General features: G+C 52.2%; 7 protein-coding genes across 14 annotated transcripts; 6 read left to right on the forward strand and 1 right to left on the reverse strand.

Moving 5' to 3' along the window:
• The first annotated feature begins 210 nt into the window (after nt 1–210).
• Nucleotides 211–6,240, forward strand: coro1cb (coronin, actin binding protein, 1Cb). 4 transcript variants are annotated; one of them, XM_061292966.1, is made up of 11 exons: nt 211–1,524; nt 3,038–3,237; nt 3,473–3,595; nt 3,660–3,789; nt 3,931–4,112; nt 4,188–4,307; nt 4,414–4,518; nt 4,661–4,806; nt 4,876–4,933; nt 5,030–5,290; nt 5,449–6,240. In XM_061292966.1, exons 1-11 carry the CDS (start codon nt 225–227, stop codon nt 5,569–5,571), a joined length of 2,748 nt encoding a protein of 915 aa, XP_061148950.1. In that variant the 5' UTR covers nt 211–224; the 3' UTR covers nt 5,572–6,240. The 4 variants fall into 4 exon arrangements, with proteins under 4 accessions (XP_061148950.1, XP_061148952.1, XP_061148951.1 ...); XM_061292968.1 differs by lacking the exon at nt 211–1,524 and adding an exon at nt 1,585–2,159; XM_061292967.1 differs by lacking the exon at nt 211–1,524 and adding an exon at nt 2,217–2,437.
• Nucleotides 6,241–6,418: 178 nt separating this feature from the next.
• Nucleotides 6,419–8,361, forward strand: LOC133163275 (mucin-2-like). Of its 2 annotated transcripts, XM_061293037.1 has the most exons (3): nt 6,419–6,608; nt 6,709–8,099; nt 8,171–8,361. In XM_061293037.1, the coding sequence occupies exon 2, from the start codon at nt 6,709–6,711 to the stop codon at nt 8,071–8,073; it is 1,365 nt and encodes a 454-aa protein (XP_061149021.1). In that variant the 5' UTR covers nt 6,419–6,608; the 3' UTR covers nt 8,074–8,099; nt 8,171–8,361. The 2 variants fall into 2 exon arrangements, with proteins under 2 accessions (XP_061149021.1, XP_061149020.1); XM_061293036.1 differs by having other exon boundaries at nt 6,423–6,608; nt 6,709–8,361.
• Nucleotides 8,362–9,088: 727 nt separating this feature from the next.
• Nucleotides 9,089–15,007, forward strand: LOC133163279 (chemerin-like receptor 1). Of its 2 annotated transcripts, none has more exons than XM_061293043.1 (4): nt 9,089–9,278; nt 13,240–13,447; nt 13,554–14,246; nt 14,397–15,007. In XM_061293043.1, the coding sequence occupies exons 2-4, from the start codon at nt 13,434–13,436 to the stop codon at nt 14,701–14,703; spliced, it is 1,014 nt and encodes a 337-aa protein (XP_061149027.1). In that variant the 5' UTR covers nt 9,089–9,278; nt 13,240–13,433; the 3' UTR covers nt 14,704–15,007. The 2 variants fall into 2 exon arrangements, with proteins under 2 accessions (XP_061149027.1, XP_061149026.1); XM_061293042.1 differs by having other exon boundaries at nt 9,091–9,278; nt 13,240–13,345.
• Nucleotides 11,146–12,868, reverse strand: LOC133163324 (iron-sulfur cluster assembly scaffold protein IscU-like). Its single transcript, XM_061293129.1, has 5 exons — nt 12,705–12,868; nt 11,845–11,958; nt 11,651–11,761; nt 11,506–11,584; nt 11,146–11,404 (listed from the first exon to the last, which is right to left on the reverse strand). Exons 1-5 carry the CDS (start codon nt 12,804–12,806, stop codon nt 11,322–11,324), a joined length of 489 nt encoding a protein of 162 aa, XP_061149113.1. The 5' UTR covers nt 12,807–12,868; the 3' UTR covers nt 11,146–11,321.
• Nucleotides 15,008–15,080: 73 nt separating the features above from the next.
• Nucleotides 15,081–17,203, forward strand: rnf185 (ring finger protein 185). Of its 2 annotated transcripts, none has more exons than XM_061293122.1 (6): nt 15,081–15,604; nt 15,842–15,860; nt 16,002–16,114; nt 16,198–16,252; nt 16,424–16,493; nt 16,620–17,203. In XM_061293122.1, exons 1-6 carry the CDS (start codon nt 15,420–15,422, stop codon nt 16,715–16,717), a joined length of 540 nt encoding a protein of 179 aa, XP_061149106.1. In that variant the 5' UTR covers nt 15,081–15,419; the 3' UTR covers nt 16,718–17,203. The 2 variants fall into 2 exon arrangements, with proteins under 2 accessions (XP_061149106.1, XP_061149105.1); XM_061293121.1 differs by having other exon boundaries at nt 15,082–15,604; nt 16,424–16,541.
• A 139-nt stretch (nt 17,204–17,342) lies between these two features.
• Nucleotides 17,343–18,984, forward strand: LOC133163312 (homeobox protein goosecoid-2). 2 transcript variants are annotated; one of them, XM_061293102.1, is made up of 4 exons: nt 17,343–17,736; nt 17,845–18,057; nt 18,140–18,384; nt 18,827–18,984. In XM_061293102.1, the coding sequence occupies exons 1-4, from the start codon at nt 17,667–17,669 to the stop codon at nt 18,908–18,910; spliced, it is 612 nt and encodes a 203-aa protein (XP_061149086.1). In that variant the 5' UTR covers nt 17,343–17,666; the 3' UTR covers nt 18,911–18,984. The 2 variants fall into 2 exon arrangements, with proteins under 2 accessions (XP_061149086.1, XP_061149085.1); XM_061293101.1 differs by having other exon boundaries at nt 17,343–18,057.
• Nucleotides 18,985–19,126: 142 nt separating this feature from the next.
• ess2 (ess-2 splicing factor homolog) lies at nt 19,127–22,328 on the forward strand. Its single transcript, XM_061293035.1, has 10 exons — nt 19,127–19,526; nt 19,806–19,968; nt 20,044–20,121; nt 20,204–20,376; nt 20,572–20,689; nt 20,792–20,925; nt 21,072–21,174; nt 21,263–21,372; nt 21,431–21,546; nt 21,765–22,328. The coding sequence occupies exons 1-10, from the start codon at nt 19,377–19,379 to the stop codon at nt 22,036–22,038; spliced, it is 1,419 nt and encodes a 472-aa protein (XP_061149019.1). The 5' UTR covers nt 19,127–19,376; the 3' UTR covers nt 22,039–22,328.
• The last annotated feature ends 13 nt before the right edge of the window (nt 22,329–22,341 follow it).

Genomic DNA, 22,341 nt, shown 5'->3' on the forward strand with positions numbered 1-22,341 from the left:
CGGCCGCATGCGGGTCGCCTAATTTTAGCCGCCAACGCATTCCTGCATCGCAGAAGATAGATAGGAAGGCCGTCGGCGGGTGGGGGGGGGACCAAAATAGAGAAGAGGGGCTTCGGAACGCTTTAAAGATAGACAGCGACGCCTGATGTGTGATGTCACCCTTGTTACGCTGCTATTAATACATCCGCCGCCTGCCTTTCTGATTGTAAGACAGAACCGCTAACATGGGTCAGAGGGTGGACAAGATGCAGGACGAGGAGTCGCGCAACGGCCGGGAGGGCGTGGCGTCCGCCCCGGGAGCTTCCCCCGGGTCGGGGGAGCATTCGGATCCCCAAACGGAGCGGCCAATCGGGCATCTCGCTCCGAGGGACGGACCTGTGGTGGGTGGAGACGGGGAGGGTCGGCAGGACGCCGCTACGGCTGAGGACTCAAAATGTGCTCTGAACTTCGGCGAGACCAGATCGGAGAAGCTTCCGGCCTGCGACGCCTCTTGGGCTATGGAGGCCAGCGGGAACAGATGGCACGGTGAAGATATGTGCAGACCTCCGGACGAGGAGGACTTTGCGCTTCAAACAGAAGCGGGTCAATCGCCCGTTAAGGATGGAGACGAGGTCGACGCCGCGGTCGGAAAAAGCCGAGGGCAAGTCGCCCAGGACGGGTTTGCCGGCGCGGTCTCAAAAAGGCTGAAGGCTGCGCCGGTCACTCCTCCACCGTCGGAGAAAGAATTACAGCTGTCGGAGGAGAAGGCGAAAAGCAAAGGTCCGCCTCCGCCGGTTCCCAAAAAACCGCCAAAGCCCTTCATCAAGCTCAAAACGGCTCAGCTGATGTCCGCCGAGAGACGAGGCAAAGATCACCTCCGTTCCGAAGAGAGGGCCAGGAGGAGACACACCGTGGACCTTCAAAAAGGCTTCCTCACGGGCGGCGCCACCAATCAGGACATGTGCCCCTTGTGGGACGAGAGGAACGCCTCGCGCTCCGACGTACGTCGTCGCTCGGTAGAGTTTGGTTCTTGGCCGCGGGACCGCACGGACAACGACTACGGAGGCTTGGTGGACTTTGAGTACTGCGCCCGAGTGGCGCAGTTGTCTCCTGACGAAGATCCCGTCGACTTGGACATGGTGCGGAGGAGAGTTTTCCTGGAGAGACGCAATCTGTCTGAAAAAGCAGCAGCGCCGCCGCCGCCGCCACCGATTGCGTCAAAGCCCCGAAATCCCTTTGCAGACCAGGAAAGCCAAGAACCTTTGAGACGAGCGCTTCCGCCCGAAAGGACGGACCCGCGAAACAATTCCACCGACTGGCGACCGGACGGCGACAAAGCCGATTCCTACAAGCCGGTGTCCGAACTGGTCAAGGAAAGCGTCAGGAGAAGTCAGGAGGACCGAGTTCGAGCGGAAGGGGCCAAAAGCCAGGCCAAGGTGCTGGAGCGCAACCCCAGCGTCAAAGTGTCCCAGATGAAGAACGCCTTTGACGTCCCGAAGAAATCCAAGGAGAGGGCGCGAGAAAATCAACCGTCTCCCAAAAAAGGTATGTTGCCATGCTCTCCTCCAGATCTCCTCACCTACAGTGTTTCCAAAACCAGGCCAGGGTGAAGGATCTCAAAAGGGATGGATGGATGTGCGCCATTTTTCCAAGGACGGAGGTCTTCCTTTCCATGCCTTTGTCAACTTGAGCTTTCCAAATGTGTCGCAAGGGTGCACCATCGCTGTGGTTCTCCCCCAGGCAGCATCCAGCGATCTTCTTGCCCCTTTCGGCTTCCCTCCTCCCCTCGCGTCACGTCACGTCATTGCGTCGCGTCTCCCTCCATTCACACATTCGTGGCATCCAGCGCCTCGGTGTGCGCATGTGCAGTAGCCCATCGCCAAACCCCGTTGAATGTAATAACGGTGCTTTTTCGGGGGAGAAGAACGAGCGAGCGAGCGAGCGAGCGAGCAAGCAAGCGACACTTTCATGCAGGGGATGAGCGCAAAGGGCGTGCGAAATTCGAACATCCTGACACGCGCACAAGCATAGTACGAGGAGGATTTTCACGTGCGTGCGTGGAGACAAGGGATACTGGAGGAACCAACGTCCTGCAGGAGAAGGGCGCGCCGAAAAACTCCACTCATTCATGTGTCGTGATTGATTGTCCTCGGGAAAGAACTGCGGCGTCGATTTTACAGGTAAGACGGCCGTGTGCTTTTTCGGGGGACGTGACGGTCGGGGAGCTCCGCAGCATCCGTTAGCTCCTAGGCTGGGCTGGGTGGAAATATCTGCACTTGCGTCAGCTGGCGGCGGTCCACCGCGGCGGCGGCAGCAGCTAGCGGCTAGGCGGCTAGGCTAAAATGGGCTAGGCGAGGCGAGCCCAGCCCAGCCCGCCAGATGCTGAGAGCGGGTGATGGAGTCCAACAGAAAGCGTCCATCATATCTCATCTTCCTGCAATTAAATACTCATACACGCGTAAAACAGCAGCAAAGTGTTTGTGGCAAGCATCTGGATGTCATTACTCAACATCGAGCCGAGCCGAGCCTCTTCAATGAATGTTAGCTTGGGTGGCTAGCCAGCTCGCTATTAAACGCGTCCCGTGTGGTTGAATGGACTCAAATCCACCGTGCGTGGCGCTTAAACGACCACGCACACCTCTACTTCGTAAAATGGGTTCAATTGTACAAAATGACGACGACGAGCCCCCGGTGGTTCGATGGAGGCTAACGTTAGCAGCTAGCCACCACCATTGTTTAAGTTAGCCCGGTGCAGATGTTGCCTCCATGACTTCACATCTGTGTGCGAGCGAGGACATTGTGCTAAAAAGAACAGAAGAAGAAGACAAGGGGGGGGAAAGCTGCAGTGGAAGAAAGTCCAACGCGTGGGATTAAAACCTCCCTCATATTTGAATGTAATTGAGCCCATGTGGCAAGAGATGTTTTTATTATTGGCCCATTTGGGGCATTTTGTACCATGGCGTACGTCTGGCCCGTCCCACGGCGCTCTGTGATCCCGGCGGCGGCGGCGCCTTGTTGTCATTGTGCTCACTAACCGCTTCAACGTCGTATTTGGCAGACATGTTGCGGCGGGTTGTGCGACAGAGCAAGTTCCGCCACGTCTTCGGCCAGGCGCTGAGGAACGACCAGTGCTACGACGACATCCGCGTCTCTCGGGTCACATGGGACAGCTCCTTCTGCGCCGTCAACCCCAAGTTTGTGGCCATCATCATCGAGGCCAGCGGCGGCGGCGCTTTCCTCGTCCTGCCTTTGCACAAGGTCAGCGTTAAAAAATCCAAGACGAGTCAAGAAACCATCCTGTGGTGGGGCTGGATAGCTTTTAGAGCACTCATCAATGGCGTGTTCCGTTTCCATCAATGAGCACGCCATCAGCTTCGGCCGCTTGATCCATTTCAAATTTGTATCGATATAAAAGAGCAAATGGACGTGACGGCCTTTTTGAAAGCATGCCGCCCGCCCGCTCACTCTCTCGCCCGCTCGCTGTGTGCCGTAGACGGGCCGCATCGACAAGGTGTTCCCCACCGTGTGCGGTCACACGGGTCCGGTGCTGGACATCGACTGGTGCCCCCACAATGACCTGGTCATCGCCAGCGGCTCCGAGGACTGCACCGTCATGGTAAGAAGGCCCTTTGGACCTCTGAGAAGCAAAGCGGATCATTTTGCCGTCGTGTACGTCCCAGGTTTGGCAGATCCCCGAGAACGGCCTGGAGTCCCCCCTCTCTGAGGCCGTGGTGGTTCTGGAGGGCCACTCCAAGAGGGTGGGCATTGTGTCTTGGCACCCCACCGCTCGCAACGTTCTTCTCAGCGCCGGTAAGTGCCACAGGGCCCCGACCGACCCTTTTCAGGGAGGAAACAAGCCCCGCTTGATTTTTTTTTTTACGAGACGTCCGGTAATCGGGCCGACCTGACTCGCGGGGTCAATTCTGAGCAGTCTTTGCGACCCCTGCGTAGGGTGCGACAACCAGGTGATCATCTGGAACGTGGGCACCGGCGAGGCCATGATCACCCTGGACGACATGCACCCCGACGTGATCTTCAGCGTCAGCTGGAGCCGCAACGGCAGCCTACTGTGCACCGCCTGCAAGGACAAGAAGGTCCGCGTGGTGGACCCGCGCAAGAAGAAGATTGTGGCGGTGAGCCCGCTGGCCGTTGCGTGCGAAAAGCAGTTGTCCCGCGTGACGAGCCGGCGAGCGTCGATGTGTTTTCAGGAGAAGGACAAAGCCCACGAGGGAGCTCGGCCAATGCGAGCAATCTTCCTAGCAGACGGAAAGATCTTCACCACCGGATTCAGCCGCATGAGCGAGCGCCAGCTCGCGCTCTGGAAAACCGTATGTCATGCTTCCTGCCTGCCTGGAATGTCACTCAGTCATGTTGGCCATGGCCGCTGGGGGGCGTCAGAGGGCAACGTGGTTCACGTCTGACTTGACTTTGCAGGACAACATGGAGGAGCCCATTTGCGTTCAGGAGATGGATTCCAGCAACGGAGTCCTGCTGCCCTTCTTTGACCCGGACACCAACATCGTGTACCTTTGCGGAAAGGTGAGGGTCGGGCGGCCGCCGTTGCTGCGTCTGCCGCCGTTCTTGCGTCTGCCGCCGTTCTTGCGTCTGCCGCCGTTCTTGCGTCTGCCGCCGTTCTTGCGTCTGCCGCCGTTGCCGCGCCTCACGCTTAGTCCTTCGGCAGGGCGACAGCAGCATTCGCTACTTTGAGATCACGGACGAGGCTCCGTACGTGCACTACCTCAACACCTTCACCACCAAGGAGCCGCAGAGGGGCATGGGCTACATGCCCAAGCGCGGGCTGGATGTCAACAAATGTGAAATTGCCAGGTACGGACGGCCGCCGTTTTCAACACGCATCGGGCTGGCCTCGATTGATGCCGAATGTCCTCTTGACAGGTTCTACAAATTACAGGAGAGGAAATGTGAACCGATCATCATGACCGTCCCTCGGAAGGTGAGGCTCAATTCATGTTTGCTACAAGTGCACACGTAGGAAATGAAGGAAATACAAATGAAAAGGAACACGGCAACTCATAAAACTTGTTGTCAGTCGGACCTGTTCCAGGACGACCTGTACCCGGACACGGCGGGGCCCGACCCCGCCCTGGAGGCGGAAGAGTGGTTCGCCGGCAAGAACGGCGGCCCGGTCCTCATCTCGCTCAAAGACGGCTACGTGCCCACCAAGAGCCGAGACCTCAAAGTGGTCAAAGCCAACATCCTGGACGGCAAAGCTGCCGCCACCGCCAAGAGCGAAAACGCCGCCAACGTCCAGAAGAACCTTACGTCTCACGCTCCCGCGCAGCCGGCGACGGTGAGTCCGCGAGCTGCTAGCGAACGGCCCATCGGAGCGGCCCGTTTTTCTCGTTTTTGCTGGAGTAGCGGAATGAATGCGGTCGGAAGAAATGCGACAAGTGGCGAATCAGCGCCGACGCGGCGCCGCTTTCAAAGCCCGTGTCGTTTTTTTTCCAGCAAAAGATGGAAGACAAACTGGAAGAGGTTCTCCGAGAGTTCAAGTCTCTGCGGGACCGCGTCATCCTGCAGGACCGGCGTATCGCCAGACTGGAAGAGCAGGTCGCCAAGGTTGCCATGTAAGTCCCCCAGCTCACCCCCCCCCCCCCCCCCCCCTTCGCTGGACCCAATTTGGAGCCGCCAGGCAGGCCAACATTCCAAGATGAACTTTTTCTTCCATTTCCCAACGCCCGCCCGCCCCTTCTTCTTCTTCTCTCCACTCCTCCACACGCTTAGACACACAGACGGAAAAGAAAGAGTCTTAATGTCATGTGCCGTTTGTGTAGCATCAGTATTTCCTCTCATCTTCCGTGTTGCCAAATATTACTCGTGTGCAGTTTCATGCACTTATTTTTTTTTTTTTGCATTTTCTGTCCTGTTGTACGTACATTCCAGGTAGACCTTTTTTTTTAAAGCAACCTTTTTGTCCATCAATGAATGTGGAAGAACTTGAAACGTGTAAGAAATGTCACATTGGGGGCTTTTCGCCAGGTGGGCGGCGGGGGCGGGGCTTGCATATCCGGTGTAAAATGTCGTGCAAATTGTAGTGATGCCTCTTGTCGCTCGCTCGCGCAGTCGGTCGGTGTGGATCTTTGCGGAGTCCAAACTAAAGTCAAGCCAATTTGGGGGGTTGGGACGAGGAAGCCCTCGCTCGCTCGCACCCCGTTTGGTCGGTTTGTGTTTCACGCCACCGCCGCTGATGATGATGATGACTTCTGTGCACATAATAAAGATTTTACACTCAAAAAGTGACAGCAAAGCGTGCGGGGAGTTTTCTCAAACGCCACACACACACACATTTGACCAACACAAATCAGCTGTGGTGGGCAAAATGGCTGAGCCGGCCCGATCAAAGCCCGGTATACGGATTCTAGCGCCTGGCATTTGCAGAAGTGAGTGATCGACTTCCTTGCGCAACGTGTCACAATTGAAGGCCACTTCCTCCCTCCTCGGTCGCAAGCGCCTCGGCCGCAAGCGCCTCGGTGTTTTTTTTTTTTTCCTCCAGCGCCAACATTTCCTGTTTCTGTCGGCCGTGTGTCACAGTCGACACGCGGCGGAGGCGGACGAGTCATCGTCGGCGCTGGCATGACTTGAGCGCTTGCTTCTGTTGGGGACTTCAGGTAAGAGGCTTTCCATATTCCATCTTTGTTGCTCAACATGTTGCAAGCAACGCGGCGTTTCCTCATTTGGAGGCAAACCACGGTTTGTTTGCTCTTTCAGATGGCGGCTCTCGGCATCAACTGCTTTTTGCTGTCAGGCTGCCTTTCGCTTTTGGTCTCCAGCGCTTCGGTGGTGCCTACCACGGATGAAACGCAGACCAGGTTGACCTTTGAAGAGGTTTCCAAAGTTGGTCAAGATGCCACCAAAAGGGATTCGGATCCGTTGCCAATCCAGAATCACACTCCGGGTTTTGAAACGGGAAGAACATCTGCTCCCGAGAGTTCCGATCCTATCTTCAACTCCTCCTCCGGAAGTCTGATCTCCACACCAGCAAAGCCTCCTGAAGCCTCAAAGAGCACAATCCAGTCCACTTTAGTGGCCACTCAAAGTCAAAAGACCGCCGCGTACACATCTCCTGCTAACTGGAATCTTTCCAGTTTGACCACCACACCAGAAGCAGCAAGAACCAGCTCCATCTCTGGCTCCAAGGGAAATTCAACTCCAGTCCATTCTCCAGAGACTTCTAGGGGACCGGCTCCTACTGGCTCTTTGAAACCTGAGGATCTTTCTGCTCGAAGAAGTCCACTCTCCTCACCAGAGACCTCCAGCTCTGTCCCAGATGCTACTCCAACCCCGATCCAAGGCCACACCATTCTGTCAGCTTCGAACACATCTTTGGCCAATTCCATTTCCACACCAGAAGCACCAAGGGCCACTATCTGGTCTACTCCACTCCCAATCCAAAGTCATAAAAGCCCCCCAGTGACATCTTGGACAACTAACTCCAATCCTACCAGGCTGGTCTCCACAGCAGACCCTCCCCAATCAACGAGATCCGGCTCTGAGTCGACGCCAATCCCGAGCCAAAGTCACAGACCTCCTCCAGGTTTTGGGACAACTCCAACGCGAGAACCCCCTGAGCTACCAAGTGGGCCTCCGGTAACGAGTCCTCCAGCTTTCGGAACAACGGTAAGGCCCGGAGCTCCTACTGCTACGAGAAGCCCGAGCTCCACCTCAGCGGGAACGTCCTCGAGCCCGACGACCACTCGGGCGCCTTGCGTCAGCCCGAAGAATCCCCCCGTCTCGGAGAACCAGTCGTGCTCCCCCCGTGGCGTGGTGAAGCCCTGCCTGGTGGCCATCGCCTGCCTGGCCGCCCTGGCCACCATCTTCATGGTATCCACTATCGTCCTCTGCGCCAAACTCTCCACCAGGAATTACAAGCCGAGGAAGGTCCAGGACCAGACGGAGATGACCTTCATGTCGTCGCTTCTGCCCGTGAGGAACTACGAAGGCGTGAGGCGGCAGCGCAGCCCGGTCTCCAACGGAGTCTTGGTGCTTCACGGCGCCGGCGGGGACAGCGACGATGACATGGACGACAACCTCACCCTAAGCAGCTTCCTTCCCGAGGGTGACAGGTGTGTTTAGAAAGGCCGACTTTGTCCGGATGGATGGTGAGTCTTCCGTCGCGCCTTTTGCTAGCACGGTGGACGAGCGCTTAGCACGTCCGCCTTTGGGTTCTCAGGTTTGCTGGTTGACTTTGGCGCCAATGTTCTGGCTAAGTGTCAAGGAACTATATGTTGATCTCACATCTCTACCAAGAGACAAAAGAAACGATTGGAGGACATATGTAGAGGAGCTGAATGTAGCCTAGGTTCTTTGTGTAAATGCTAAGTGGCTAAACGCTGAATAATAATAAAAAGACTTGTATGCAAATACTGGGTCAATATTTTGTTGAAAAACAAAAACTATTTCTTTTCATGATGGCTGGATTCTGTTTTGGTTTCCTGAAGTACAATTTAGATGCTCGTTTCATTAGCATTTCTCATTGTGTGTTAGCATTGAGCTAGCAGCCTTTTGTTTGGCTGTGTTTTTTGATGAGTTGAACAAATAACAAATTTGCGTTGAGGTAAGAGGACGAGTCAAATGTTTTATCAGCCCAAGTCGGTATGCTAGCCTATAGGAGGAAATGAATCTATTTGTCAACCGTCGCCATCAAAGTGGGTTCCGTCGTTTGCGCTTTGACTCCTCACAAATTCTCTGCAGCGCCTTGGAGGTGTCTGCCGACGCCTCGTGTCGCTGATGATGACCATATAAAGTGTCAAATGTTAGTCCAAGAGGCAAACACTTTGGATTCCAACCCCCATTCTGGAGGAAGGCCACACAGGAAACATTCACCTTTTCCTGCATTAGTTGCCTCAGACGACTGATTGAGTCTTTTTTTTTTCTTCTCTTCCTTTTTTGGGGCTCACTGAGAAGGACAAGTTGAGGGTTTTACTCAAACAAGAGCATTAAAGTGACATGTTTCGTTCCTCCATTTGGGGAGGCGCCCAAGCCGTGACTTGGCCCTACCTCCACCTCAGCAGCACAATGTCAACATCTGGCTAACAAGAACAATCTGTGTAGAGTCAACGGGGGGAGGAGTACTGATGAAGAAGGAAGGAGGGAGACGGGGAGGGAGGGAGGTCCGCTCATGCCTTTGAACGGCGCCGTCTGTTTCGACCATTCCGCACAAGGAAAGTGGACCAGTTCGCCACGCTGGCCCTTTATGCTTCCACTTTTCCGTTCTTCATCTGAGCTCTTTACCTACAGGAACTCATCTTCTCCTTCTTCTTCTCCCTCAGTGGTGGCTGGTGAGTATTTTCCATCCGTCGTAGCGCTACATTCCAAAATGAAGGCAAACTCTTTCCAGTGATGCTTCCAGTGTGAGGATCTTGAAGCTTTTTGCTGACTTTGCAAGTTGTTTGTCTCTCTTATTGGGACGGATTTTATTATTCCATTTGAATATTTATGGGTCACACTACCCAGGCATGCGCATGTGTGTGTGTGTGTGGGGGGGGGGGGGGGGACATCAACTCAGCCCCCTCAGCCAGATAAAGTTTCACTTGGCCTAGCTTGAGCACGGGCTGCAGAATTTCCCCAAAAAGCAGCCTCATCATCACGCCTTTCTTTCTTTTGTATTTTGCCGATTCACCCAGAAGTCAAACGTGGTTGTTTTGAAGTGGATCAACTCAAACGTTGTCTCCAGATGGTCAGGGAAAAAAAGTCGTGCCCCCCCCCCCCCGCCCGTCATCAGTTGCACCGATCACTTCCAAATTAGGTGCACATGTCTCTGATAGCAAGACCCACAAAAAGGTCTAAACAGGAAGTGAGTATGCCCCCCCCCCCCCCCCCTTGCAGAGTAACAATTACGTTCCTACAATCCCGTCGGTTTGGCTCGCGAGCGATCCAATTGGACGAGGAATCGGCGCTTTGAGGTGATGTCACTGAATCATTTGGACATCAGAGCTTTTCTCTTTTCTGTGCGTGATGTCACCTTTGAGCCCATTGATCGATAAGCCGTTCAGATAATGGATGAGCATATCTTGATCTCCAGACAATTCCAGGATGTAACTTGTGTTGTTGTCTCCAGATCCTGGAGCGCAATGAAACTGCTCTTGTACAATTTGGTGGAAGGCAGTAGCGACCTCGAGGAACCGGACGATGTCACGACCTCCAGCGCCGCCTTGGACCACCGATTCACGCCGCAAGACTTCCTGAGCCAGGTGGTGGACTTTCTGCGGGACCACATGGTCTTGGTCCTGGTGGTGGCGTCCCTGGTCTTGATTGCGCTCCTGGCCGTGTGCGGCGCCGTCTTCCTGACGAGGCGGCGGAAGTTCCACACCTACTACCCGTCGTCGTACCCCGCCAGGATGTACGTAGACCAGCAGGACAAGAGCGGTGGGGCGAGGGGATTTCATGAAATTCCCGAGAAGGAGAAGACGGCGGCCGCCACCCATCGGGAAAGCCAACTAACAGATTCCAACAAGCAGCTCCAGGCGGACATCACGAGGGTGGCGAAGAGTCTGAGGACTCCCACCAAAACTTTGGAGGACAGCTCCAGGACAGAGACGCCGGCGGATGAGCCGCCGCCGCATCCGGTTGCGGACCAGGCCGGCGAGGCGCCCGAAGCGTCACCGCAGGGCGATGGGGCGGAGCAGCCCGAAGATGAGTTGCGGGAGCCAGCTAGCAGCCGGAATCTGCGACCTCCGTCTTTGCATCTTCACAACGATTCAGCCACTCTGCAGCTTATCGCTGGGGAGAAAACAGCCTTCTAAAAGGGACACCCCACCCCGGACATACCACAAAGCACGTTTTGAGTTTTTTGAAAGCGATGTACACGGCGGTGGCGGGACTAGCGCTTAGCATGTCGGCCTTGCCGTTCACTTGCTGATTGAGTTTGAAACATACGACACATTGGGCAGCATGATCGGCCAGCAGTTTGGAAGTTCTGCCTTCGAATCGCTGCTGTGATTGAGGTGCCTAATGGTCCATTTCCTGTCAATGTGCCTTGGACTGGATCGGATTATAGATCATGAAATATTGGGCATTTAAAATAAGCGCATAGTGTTGCTCCTTTAGCCAAATGCTAATAAATAATGAAAAACAGCATAGGCATGCAAACACATTTAGCATTGATGCTGTTTGAGATATTCGCTCCTTTTAAAACATCTCAGACAATTTGTCATGCTGGATTGGTTTTATTTTGATAATTGACACACTGTTGCTTGGTTACATACATGAAGTTGCTGTGCGCATGCGTGACAGGCGACGTTCACTTGGGTGACATCACACACCGGGTCCGCTTCTATAAGGTGCAGGAAGTAACGCGGGTTGTGCCAAACGGGAAGCGCTGCTCAATTGGCTGCCACCTGCTGGTCGTCTTGCTGCTTGCGCCGGTAGTCGGCCAGCGCCGCCTTGATGGCGTCCTCGGCAAGCACTAGGAGAGAGGCGTCAATTGATACGCAAAAAATGGAACCAAGGTTAGCGGATGTTTTGCATTGGATGTTAGCATGAAGTGAGATATGTTGTGTTGCGTACTGGAGCAGTGCAGTTTGACAGGCGGCAAGCAGAGCTCTTTGGCGATGTCCGTGTTCTTGATGCTCAGCGCCTCGTCCACCTCAAAGAGAAAACGCTACACCGTCAGCAACAGGACACGTCGTAGTCTGGGTCGACCGCCCCTCACAGATTTGCCCTTGATCCACTCGGTGGCCAGCGAGCTGGAGGCGATGGCCGAGCCGCAGCCGAACGTCTTGAAGCGGGCGTCCACGATCTTGCCCTCGTCGTCGACCTCGATCTGTCAACGGGGAAAAAGACACCAACCCTCAAATGGAGTGAATTCAATTGACGATAGAGGGCCTGACAGACGTGACGGCAAACCTGAAGCTTCATGACGTCGCCGCACGCCGGCGCCCCAACCAGGCCGGTGCCCACTTTCTTGGAGTGTTTGTCCAGGGTGCCCACATTCCTAGGGTTCTCGTAATGATCCACCACCTTCGACACAACTCGGGTCAGCTCCAGACATCAAGTTACCCCCCCCCAATTCCCTCACGGACTCCATTCCGTGAGTCACAATGGAGTAAACGCATTAGGACAGGATATCATTCGTTGCCATGACAACGACTGCAGCCTGAACTCCCCCTGAACCCCTGCCGCCAACTTTCTGCAAGTCACAGTGACCAAGGCATGCGACCATTCGAATGTTTATTTTTGGTTTTTTTTTTAGTTGTAATCAGCATGTGTCTAAGAAGCACATTTAGCTGCTTGGCTACAATTGGTTTGCTTTAATAAATCTACATTTTGAGGTCAAATAGCTCTTAATATTTGCACTTACAATAAATACACTGTAAAAACAAACCCCAAATGAACTATATTTTAGTTTACATTTGTAGAGCAGAAAGATTTTTGAAATTTAAATGAACATATATTACAGGACTTTCGTATCCCTGAAAATGAAACTCAAGATGCAAATGATTGTGAAATGATACTTTCACATTGAAATGTTTTTTTTTCTTAAAAACAAACAAACATTTGACCATCCGAAATCGCTGTGACGCACCTGGAAATATATTTTCCATTACATTTTAAAATGAATGAAGATTTTACACGATTATAAAAATAATTTGGAGGTCATCTAACGTGACACTTGTTATCCACACAGATCCACTTCCTAACAACGCCATCATGAGTATAAAAAAAAAAATCCATTTCAAATCAAATAAAATAATGGTACTTCCTACCTTCTGGTGATAGCAACACTGGGAAAAGATTTCGGGAACAGAAAGTCTCCTCGTGAGTAAAGTGAGAGGACTGAGGCATTTGATCACCACAGCGGACGCCATGCTCTTCAATTCAATAACAACACAACCGAAGTGACGCACTTGGAAACACGGCGATTATTTAAGGGCAGCTAACGGCTAATGCTTTACGTAACATACGTCACCACAAGGGGGCGGGGATACTCACGACTGCGCCTATTTTACGCAGTTTCTCAAATGACCTTCAATTAGGTTAGAATTAACGATCATGTTCAAGACATTATACTTTACAAGACATTATATATTATTACTTTATATCCTCAAATACCCGCAAGTGGTAATATTTTGAAATGATCACTTTGACGGCATTCTTAAACAACCGTTTGCCTGCCATCATCGCTTTGTGGAACTCTGGTCCATGCTGCTGCGTTAAAATAAAGTGAATGCTCGACAATAAAACAAAAAATAATTATAACGGGGGGGGTGGGGCTAATTTCATATTGTGCCACTTTTTCAGGAACTGGCCTGCAAGCAAAAAAATATGGGAAGTTATGTAGTTGCATGGGAGTCAGCAGAAATATGCTTTATGTGTGGATTGCTTCAAACCCAGACCAGCACACAAAGTAAGTACGAACAATTTGGTTTTGTCTTGACTAGAGTGGTACAAGTTCAATTGGAAACTTTCTTTGGAGGACTGCTTAGGATCCAGGAATGTTCACATTTAGGTGTGTGACGCCTGTCAGATCAATGAAATAATATTGCGGGCTAACTACCTCAAAAATAATAATATATAATGAAATATTTCAGTGCTAATATACGATGATATATTAGGATGACTGTGGATTACATCGAGTTTGGAGATTACACCGCCGACAACGAAAGCGAACAAAATGTCAGCCTCTTTGGCACGGTGAATGTTGGCGGCAACCAAGCGTCTTTGACTCCTTTCCTGGTGGCCGTCAACGTCTTGGTCTGCGTGGTGGGCCTGGCCGGGAACTCCCTGGTGATCTGGATCTGCGGCTGGAAGATGAAAAGAACAGTCATCACCACTTGGTACCTGAGCCTGGCCGTCTCCGACTTGTTGTTCTGCGCCCTCCTGCCCTTGGAGGCGGCCTACACGCTCACCTCGCACTGGCCTTTCGGACTAGCGCTGTGCAAGCTGGCGTCCTCGGCGCTCTTCTTCAACATGTTCAGCAGCGTCTTCCTTTTAGTTGTGATCAGCGCCGACCGATGCGTGCTGACCTGCTTCCCGGTGTGGTCGCGGAACCGCCGCACGGTCCGCGGGGCCTCGGCGGCCGTGGCGCTCACGTGGGTGCTCTCGGCGCTCCTCACCCTGCCCTCGCTGGCTGTCCGGCAAACGGCGCTCCAAGGAGACGTGGTCCGATGCTACGTGCGCTACACGGCGCCGTCCAGGCACAAGGCGGTGGCGTTGAGCCGCTTCCTGTGCGGCTTCCTGGTGCCTTTCCTGGCCATCGTGTGCTGCAGCGCCGTGCTGGCGGCCAAGCTGCGAGGGATGAGCATCAGGTGGGACCTCTTCTTCCTTCCCGCTGGCTTTAGGCTTCGCCAAAAACGTGCAAAGCTGTCAAATTCTGATGACGCTGGTCTCGTTTCGGAATGAAATGCTTGGGCACGTCAAAGCGTTAACCTAGCCGTGCGTGCGTCTTGTTCATTTAGATCCAGCAAGCCTTACAAAATCATGGCGGCCCTCATCTGCTGCTTCTTTGTGTGCTGGGTTCCCTACCACACTTTTGTTCTCCTGGAGTTGGACGTGAAGAAAGTCAGCCTGGAGAGTCTTCATACCGGCATGCGAGTGGGCACCACTCTGGCTGCGGCAAACAGTTTTCTATCACCCGTTCTTTATATTTTCATCGGTAACGACTTCAACCGAATGTTAAGACGCTCGCTGACGGAAAGGTTGGAGTCAGTGATGGATGTCCGGACTGGACCTTCTCAGTCAGTGCAAAACATGCCAAATGTTTGAGTCCATATGGATGCTGTTGGTGTGGCTCTGATGCTCGACATGAGTCATTCGCTCAACATGAGATGCTTAACACCGTTCTCTGGTGAACTTTTCGAAACGGAGTGTCATGACTACTTCACTTTGTCTTTTGTTCCATTTCATTTTCATTTCCTCTTCAAGCCTTTCGTTTATGAGTGTACACATTCCCCAACGCTAACCTTACTCTTTTTCTTTTTTGGGGGGGCAAGTGAACGTGCACACAAAATGTGACCTCTGCATTTCATGTTTCTCAGCTACATTTCCGGAATAAAGCGACGCTACAGTCCTCCTGGCGCTAGACGGCGCTGTGTACTTTCATTTCCTCACGGACGTCCTGCGAGCGCTAGGTGACGCTGTGTACTTGTTTGTTTTTGTGAGGAAGAAGAAGAAGGCTAGCTCTCCCGCTATGTGACGTAGCTAGCTAGCTTTGCCAACTCCAAACAACAAGCTCGTACTTTAGCTTACGCGTCTTTCGAAAACTTTGCCGTGTTAAGCTCACGTCACCGCCGGTGAATCGCTCAGCTGTTCGCCTGGCCCGTACAACGGCTTCACACCAGGAAGCAAGCTAACAGCTATCTAGCTCGGAAGAATTGAACCCGTTCCCGGTGTCTCAATGTGCGCCTTTTGACGTGTTGGACGTCGGCGTAGCTTTGCCAGCCGACTGTGCGTAGTTGTTAACCGACTGGAGCTTCGCGTCAATGGCCAGCGCGGCTCCCTCTTCACCTTCCCCGCTCGCCGGAGCGGCCTCCGCGGAGAACGCGAGCCCCGGATCCAGCAGCACGACCGCTGGCGACGGTAGCAACCAGGACAGTACATTCGAGTGCAACATTTGTCTCGACACCGCCAAGGATGCCGTCATCAGCCTGTGTGGACACCTCTTCTGGTAGGACGTCCATCTTTGCTAATGCATCTTGTTTTGAAGAGTTGAGGGCCGTGACGTTCGCGAGGCCATCAATCAGCTGGTCGATGCAAAGCTGCCGAGCATTTTTGTCTGCTCCACGTCAAATGTGGAGAGCGAAAGCCTGGTTGAGTTTGCTGTCCGTGCCGTTTCTCGTGTATCTAATACGACGTGTTTCTTTCCCAACGGTCCGCCATGGCCGACTTGTTTCCCACCCATCAGCTGGCCTTGTTTGCACCAGGTAAGCACAACGGTCTTCTTATAAACACTTTGCAGTCATCATCTCCCACTGAAACCTTTCTATGAATATTTTGACCGGTTGTTTGTACTCTTCCGGTTTCAACTGCAAAATAAAAGCTTTCCGGATGGTTTGTTTTCCAAGTGGTTGGAGACGAGACCGAGCAGACAAGTGTGCCCGGTGTGTAAAGCCGGCATCAGCAGGGACAAAGTCATCCCGTTATATGGGCGCGGAAGCACCAGTCAGCAGGACCCCAGGTAGGAAGCTGCTGAGTACAAAACAGCAACGGGGTCATAGTGACACCTGACTCGAGTCAAAGCCGCTCTTGTTTTATTCCAAGAGAGAAAACACCCCCGCGACCACAAGGCCAAAGGCCCGAGCCAGAAAACCGCGGCGTAAGTACAGCGCCCCTTGCATGTTCATTTGTGATGGTGTTATGCCCCATTCCAACCGGAAGATAACTTCACTTCTGCTTCGGTGAAATGGAACAGTGCCACTGTTTGTGCATCCTGGCCAGCAGGGGGCAGTGTCCCCGATCCCCGCCTTAAAGTTCTCCACGTTTTCAGGGCTTCCAGGGTTTCGGCTTTGGGGACGGAGGTTTTCAGATGTCCTTTGGAATCGGCGCCTTCCCCTTTGGTATTTTTGCCACCGCCTTTAACATCAACGACGGCCGACCCCCTCCAGGTATTGGCCGTACGTGTCCACAAATGATCTCGCAATCTTAATCTTCTCCCTCCCTCCCTCCCTCCGTCCGCCGCTCAGCCGCCCCGGGGACCCCGCAGCACACGGACGAACAGTTCCTGTCCCGACTCTTCCTCTTTGTGGCGCTGGTCATCATGTTTTGGCTCCTCATTGCCTGAACCCAAGATGGGATTCATTCGTAGAGACAAGATAAGACTCTCTTCCTTTTTTATAGGCAGCCCCCCGCGCCAGATCCACAAATGAGAGCCGACACGAGCGATGGCCCCGATGCATTCACACCAATAATAATGCATAAACACAGGCGAGCGCGAGAGCCGAGTCGTTCCGTGACCCCTCCGGTCGCCTTTTGGGGGATTCGGCACATTTTGTTTTGTTATTCGATGGTGCTTGACACTAAGGAACTCTATCAGGAGAATGTTCACATTGCTTGATCTTGTGGCAGTTTTAACATTTTTTAGTGGAGGGCGGGGGTGTCATCATTGTGTCGGATAGAGTTCAAGAGAATGTTCAACATGCTTCAGTGAGTCCTTTTGACCCCTTTGCCGCGTTGTAAATCCAATGCGCCATGAGGTTTGTCTCATTTTGTCAACTCTTGAAATCAAAATGAAATTCTATTGTGATCCATTAAAATGATCGATTTGAAATTTGTCTGCAAGTTACTAAAGTGAGTGTCGGCGAGCGGCGGCTATGGCTGCTCCTAATCCCCTCTAATGAAATGCGAGGCGGACAATGAGCACAGATAGCATCTGGCAAGCTATTAAAGGCGCCGGTCGCCAAAGGGAGGAGATGGCGTTTGTCGTTATCTGCTCTCCAAAGGCCGCCGCCGCCGCGTGTGAGGAGCTTAGGAGGCATTGTAGAAATCCATTAATGCCATTGCCAGCCTGCTATGAAATGGAATCGGCGCCGCGCTGATAACATGGCCAAAAAGCCAATTGTGAACACGCCACGGACGGGACGGCTTCATCGTCCATCCGCATCGGATCGTAATCCACGTCCGTCGGATCATACGACGGAAATCACAAACGATGAGTGAAAACTTTGCTCTTTTTTTTCACCGTCTTAATCCGCCTCCCTAATACGGAGATTTTCTCCGTAAACCCGCCAACAATGAGGATCTTTGGCGCTTTTCCACATCTCATTTTATGCAGCCAAAATCTGATGAAAAGGAATGAAGAAGGTGAGATTAACCTTTTCAAAAAAAAAAAAGACCAGATTAGCTGGTTTATGTCTGGAAGGGGGGGATTTTACCTTTTTTTTCTTTTTCTTCTTTCTTTACATTTTCCAGGTGGTGTTCTGCAAACTGGGCCCAGTGTTGCGGAGGCTGGCGACATGGAGAGACAAAAGTTCCCCTTCACCATCGAAGACATCCTGAGGAATTATCCAGACCCGGGCCAGGATAATCCAGCGCTGTGGTGTTTGTGTTGTTGCTGCTGCTGCTGCTGCTGCTGTTGCAATCGCCGCTGTTGCGGAGACGGGAGGACCGCCCGTCCTCGGCAAGGTAACAGTCCACATGTTTTTGCAAACCAGGCTGTTTGGACAACACGGCAACATGACTGAGATCTGCTCCCGTGTGGTCTCAGCACCACAACCTCTCGCCGAGCTTCCCTCCCAAGAGCCGTGGGCAGCGACGTCGGAGGCCGGCGTCCGAGAAGAAGACCAAGAAGCGGAGGCCCGGACGCCGAGGAGGACCCGGCGACACAGAACCATCTTCACTGAGGAGCAGCTGGACGCGCTGGAGGAACTCTTTCTGCAGAACCACTACCCAGATGTCAACGCTCGGGAAGAGCTAGCGCAGAGCACTCGCCTCAGAGAAGAGAGGGTGGAGGTAAGCGCCAGCTACGGTGGCCAGGGAGTGAGAGACCATTTTAATCTTGGTATTTGTTATGTTGAATAGCCAAACAAAATGTCCAACAATAAGCATGTACTATTGTGTTTTTCCTATATATGAAATGAATGCATGTTATTCTTTTTCGAGATTCAAAATATATTGTTAGTGTGATTTTATAGTGATTTTTGAGCACGAATTTTTTTTTCTTTACTTTAAAATAAAATTGGGATACATACACACAAACCCCAAGATTTGGAGACGGGTTTTTGGACGGGGCAGAGATGCATTCCAGTCACAATTGCATTGTTTTGGGCATAGAAAAAAAATAAACATTTGGAGTTGTTTTTATAATATATAAATATAATCATGTAGATATTAAAATATCATTATTTCTTGTGATATCAAAGTACAAATTCACCTTTTTTGTGTCTATTTTCAGGTTTGGTTTAAAAACCGCAGAGCCAAGTGGAGGCGCCAGAAAAGACTCTCTTTTAATGCAGAAAACACAGAAAACTGCCCGTGACTGTCACAAACTCTTTTATGAACACTTTGTACCATTTAAAGGTCATCAACGATTATAGACTATTTTAAATGTTTTCTTTTATAGTTATTTATTTCTAAAGGACGGCCGTGGAAGTTCTCTTATTGTCCTGCTGGCAGTCAAGTGCGCCTCTCGCGCATGTCCTCAAGAAGAAGACTTTTAAAAAAAGAAGAAGAAGACTACTTCCGGTGACGTCACAAGCGAGTCTGTTTATTGCCGTTGTGTGTGTCTGGTCCAAATCCGAGGCGTTCGTCATCGTAACGTCAGGGTAAAGACGCCATTTTGCTCAAAAGAGACGGAATTGATACTGCACGAGAATACTTGAAGGAATTATTTACGCGGTCGCGTGTGCTGTGACTGGACAAGATCGTAAGGCCGTTGTCGCGAGAAGGTTAGCCTTTAGCTTAGCTACAGTTCGCTTTCCGGCTCGGAGGCCAGTGGCAGCGCCATGGACGGCAGCGCCAGCGTGAGGAGAGCCCTGTGCGGCACTCTGGTGCCCGCCACCGCCCTCACCGTTGTTGCTCTCATGCCGGAGCCCAAAAACGAGGACGACGGGAAGCCGCCCCAAAAGGTCCTCAACGAGGAGGATTACATCGAGGTAAGTCGCGCCAACGTCAAGGGCGACGTCATTGGAACTGTTGCACATGCGCAGGACGAGCTTTTAAATGGCTCTCTATTGATCTGTTGTTTGTGTGCAGTCAACAAAGAGGCTTCAAGCGTTTATTAAACGTGCAATGATTGAGTAATGAGAAACTACTCCCCTTTATCCCCCTTAAAGCATTATTCTAAAAACTAATTGTTGAAATTGTCACCACACTTAACATTTCAGTCACCCTTGATGTATTTTTTGCCTGCTGTTTTTGACGGGCTTGAACAGAGCTTGGAGAAGATCATCCAGAGGGACTTTTTCCCGGATGTGACTAAACTGCAGGCTCAGAAGGACTATTTGGATGCAGAAGAGAGCGGAGACCTGGAGCGCATGAGAGAAATCTCCATTCGCTACGGGAAGTCCAAAAACACCCCTCAATCTTCTGCCCCCTGTGAGTGCAACAATCCGGACTGTTTTGTATTGGTCTTGTATCATGATTGCTAAATGACGCCGGTTTTCGCGTCAGATGTGACGCCGGCGAGCTTTGACACGCCAGTGGGCCGTGCGGGGTCGCCATCCTTCTCCACCAGAGGCGCAGATGCCGGTGAGCGGCCCAGACGTGCGTGCGGCTGATATTCTTTCACGAGACGTGCGTTTGATGTCTGTGGATGGTGTCTTGCCTGCAGAAAGCGTGGCGGGCGACCAGCGCGAGGAGAAGGAGCTGCCCTCGTTGGATCGCTTCTTGGCCAAAAACACCAGCGGGGACAACGTCTCGTTTCAGCAGATCATTGAACTGGCGGAGGACAAGGAGAAGATGAAGCACGCGTGGCTGTACGAGGCCGAAGCCGAGTTCAAACAGGCAATACAGCGAATGCTGATCTTCTCACTCTTGCCGTTACGAAGAACGGAACTGTTGCGAAGTCTCACTCTTGAGAAAAGAGGACTCTCATTGTTCTCAAACATGCGGTTGTTCAACCGGTTCCAAAAGCACACCATGCAAAAACCGACTTTTATTGTTATTGTTCTAACTCTTTTTTTCCCCCCCACTCCTCAGCGTCATGAGCAGAACCTCGCCTTACCACAAGCAGAGAAGGCTGCTCTTGAGTGTGTCAAAGCCGGCCTGGAAACGTGGGAATATAAAGCAAAGAACGCCTTGATGTATTATCCAGAAGGTACACTTGATGATTGAAAAAAGGCACCCAAAACAAGCCATGGCAACCTCTGTGCTCCATAATCATGACTTCAACGTCAAACTGGCACTCCATTTTCATCAGGCGTCAAAGACGACGACGCGCTCTTCAAGAAGCCCCGCGAGGTGGTTCACAAGAACACACGCTTTACCGGCGACCCCTTCAGCAGGGCGCTCAACAAGAGCCAGATTCAGCAGGCAGCGGCGCTCAACGCGCAGGTGACCGTCGTGCTCGCGCACCCAATGGAGACTTTTCCCTATTGAAAAACGCTAGCCGGGAGTCTCCATAGCACAATTGCATTTTTCACTGTCTCCGATCAATCGGTCCGAGTAACCTTGTTCACGTGTGATACTCCGTGCTCCAGTTCAAGCAGGGTAAGGTGGGCCCGGACGGCAAAGAGTTGATCGCGCATGATTCTCCCACGGTGAACGGTTACGGCTTTGAAAGGACGCCCTCCCCCGCCCCTGGTGAGTTTTTTTGGAGGCCGAGTCAATCTCCTCATCCCGGGGACTCCTTTTTTTTTTTTTTAAATATATATACAACCCCCCCCCCCAGGTGTGGCCGAGTCGCCTCTAATGACATGGGGAGAAATCGAGAGCACGCCGTTCCGCTTGGACGGATCCGACACGCCCTACGCCGAGAGGAACCACGGCCCCTCTTTTAAGGTACCAGAAAGTTCCGCGGTGTTTTAGATCGGAGCTAGTTATCCGCCTGTTCCGACAGATTCCCGAGCCGGGGAGACGAGAGCGACTGGGCTTGAAGATGGCCAACGAAGCGGCCGCCAAAAATCGGGCCAAAAAACAGGAGGCCTTGAGGAAAGTTACAGAAAACTTGGCCAGGTAAAAAAAATGTCTGTCATCTTTTTGCAGTTTAGTTGCACTGGTCTTCTTCCGTGCCGTCTGCCCCCTGGTGGCCAAAGCCCTATCACCCGAAACTCCACTGAATTATTGTGACGCACAAAATGTTTTATTCTTCACATTATTGAAATGAATTTACCGCATGACTTACCTTTTGTGTTTTCTTTTCTTTCTTTCTTTTTTTTTTGCTGCGATGGCAGCCTGACCCCGAAAGGCCTGAGCCCGGCCTTGACCCCGGCCCTGCAGCGCCTGGTCAACCGCACGTCCAGCAAGTACACAGACAAAGCTCTGCGGGCCAGCTACACGCCGTCGCCCTCGCACAGCGCCGTCGGCTGCAAGTCGCCCTTCGGCGGGCCGGCCACGCCCTCGACCACACCCGACAAGGCCAAGACGCCCGGAGAGCACGACGTGTCGTCGCTCACGGACAATCTCTTGCAGCTGCCCAAGAGACGGAAAGCTTCAGACTTTTTCTAACAGGACATTTTGATGGACCTAATGCGATGGCACAAATTGATTTGCTTTGATCCTTTTTTATTTTTCACGGTGGTGACCAATTTGTATTTCCTCAGTGTTGTTGACACTTAGCAAAATAGCCAGTGCCACACTTATCCAAGCGCTGTTATCAAAAGCACGTCCTAACGTCACTCAGTTTCCCAGGTGAAGATATTGCTTATTGAGCTTTTGTCTGAATCGTGTACTTATTTTGTAACTATATTCCCTTGTGTATTAAGAAAAAAAGAAAGAATACAGTAGGCGGGGCCGTACTTGGGAGTCGAA

This window comes from Syngnathus typhle, linkage group LG12, assembly GCF_033458585.1.
Source record: "Syngnathus typhle isolate RoL2023-S1 ecotype Sweden linkage group LG12, RoL_Styp_1.0, whole genome shotgun sequence".
Lineage (NCBI taxonomy): Eukaryota > Metazoa > Chordata > Actinopteri > Syngnathiformes > Syngnathidae > Syngnathus > Syngnathus typhle.

Coding starts and splice junctions, on each gene's coding strand:
- rnf185 (XM_061293121.1), top strand. CDS start 15,420: ATGGCCAGCGCGGCTCCCTCTTCACCTTCCCCGCTCGCCGGAGCGGCC. Junction 16,115..16,197: donor ACCAGTCAGCAGGACCCCAG/GTAGGAAGCTGC, acceptor TTTTATTCCAAG/AGAGAAAACACCCCCGCGAC. Junction 16,542..16,619: donor CGACGGCCGACCCCCTCCAG/GTATTGGCCGTA, acceptor TCCGCCGCTCAG/CCGCCCCGGGGACCCCGCAG.
- LOC133163279 (XM_061293042.1), top strand. CDS start 9,119: ATGCCTTTGAACGGCGCCGTCTGTTTCGACCATTCCGCACAAGGAAAG. Junction 13,346..13,553: donor AACCCAGACCAGCACACAAA/GTAAGTACGAAC, acceptor ATGATATATTAG/GATGACTGTGGATTACATCG. Junction 14,247..14,396: donor CTGCGAGGGATGAGCATCAG/GTGGGACCTCTT, acceptor TTGTTCATTTAG/ATCCAGCAAGCCTTACAAAA.
- LOC133163275 (XM_061293037.1), top strand. CDS start 6,709: ATGGCGGCTCTCGGCATCAACTGCTTTTTGCTGTCAGGCTGCCTTTCG.
- ess2 (XM_061293035.1), top strand. CDS start 19,377: ATGGACGGCAGCGCCAGCGTGAGGAGAGCCCTGTGCGGCACTCTGGTG. Junction 19,969..20,043: donor CCCTCAATCTTCTGCCCCCT/GTGAGTGCAACA, acceptor TTTTCGCGTCAG/ATGTGACGCCGGCGAGCTTT. Junction 20,926..21,071: donor CAGCGGCGCTCAACGCGCAG/GTGACCGTCGTG, acceptor TCCGTGCTCCAG/TTCAAGCAGGGTAAGGTGGG.
- LOC133163324 (XM_061293129.1), bottom strand. CDS start 12,806: ATGGCGTCCGCTGTGGTGATCAAATGCCTCAGTCCTCTCACTTTACTC. Junction 11,959..12,704: donor AGTGTTGCTATCACCAGAAG/GTAGGAAGTACC, acceptor GTTGTGTCGAAG/GTGGTGGATCATTACGAGAA. Junction 11,585..11,650: donor AGTGGATCAAGGGCAAATCT/GTGAGGGGCGGT, acceptor TTTCTCTTTGAG/GTGGACGAGGCGCTGAGCAT.
- LOC133163312 (XM_061293101.1), top strand. CDS start 17,667: ATGAGGATCTTTGGCGCTTTTCCACATCTCATTTTATGCAGCCAAAAT. Junction 18,058..18,139: donor GACCGCCCGTCCTCGGCAAG/GTAACAGTCCAC, acceptor GTGTGGTCTCAG/CACCACAACCTCTCGCCGAG. Junction 18,385..18,826: donor TCAGAGAAGAGAGGGTGGAG/GTAAGCGCCAGC, acceptor GTCTATTTTCAG/GTTTGGTTTAAAAACCGCAG.
- coro1cb (XM_061292966.1), top strand. CDS start 225: ATGGGTCAGAGGGTGGACAAGATGCAGGACGAGGAGTCGCGCAACGGC. Junction 1,525..3,037: donor TCAACCGTCTCCCAAAAAAG/GTATGTTGCCAT, acceptor CGTATTTGGCAG/ACATGTTGCGGCGGGTTGTG. Junction 4,113..4,187: donor GCAAGAAGAAGATTGTGGCG/GTGAGCCCGCTG, acceptor ATGTGTTTTCAG/GAGAAGGACAAAGCCCACGA.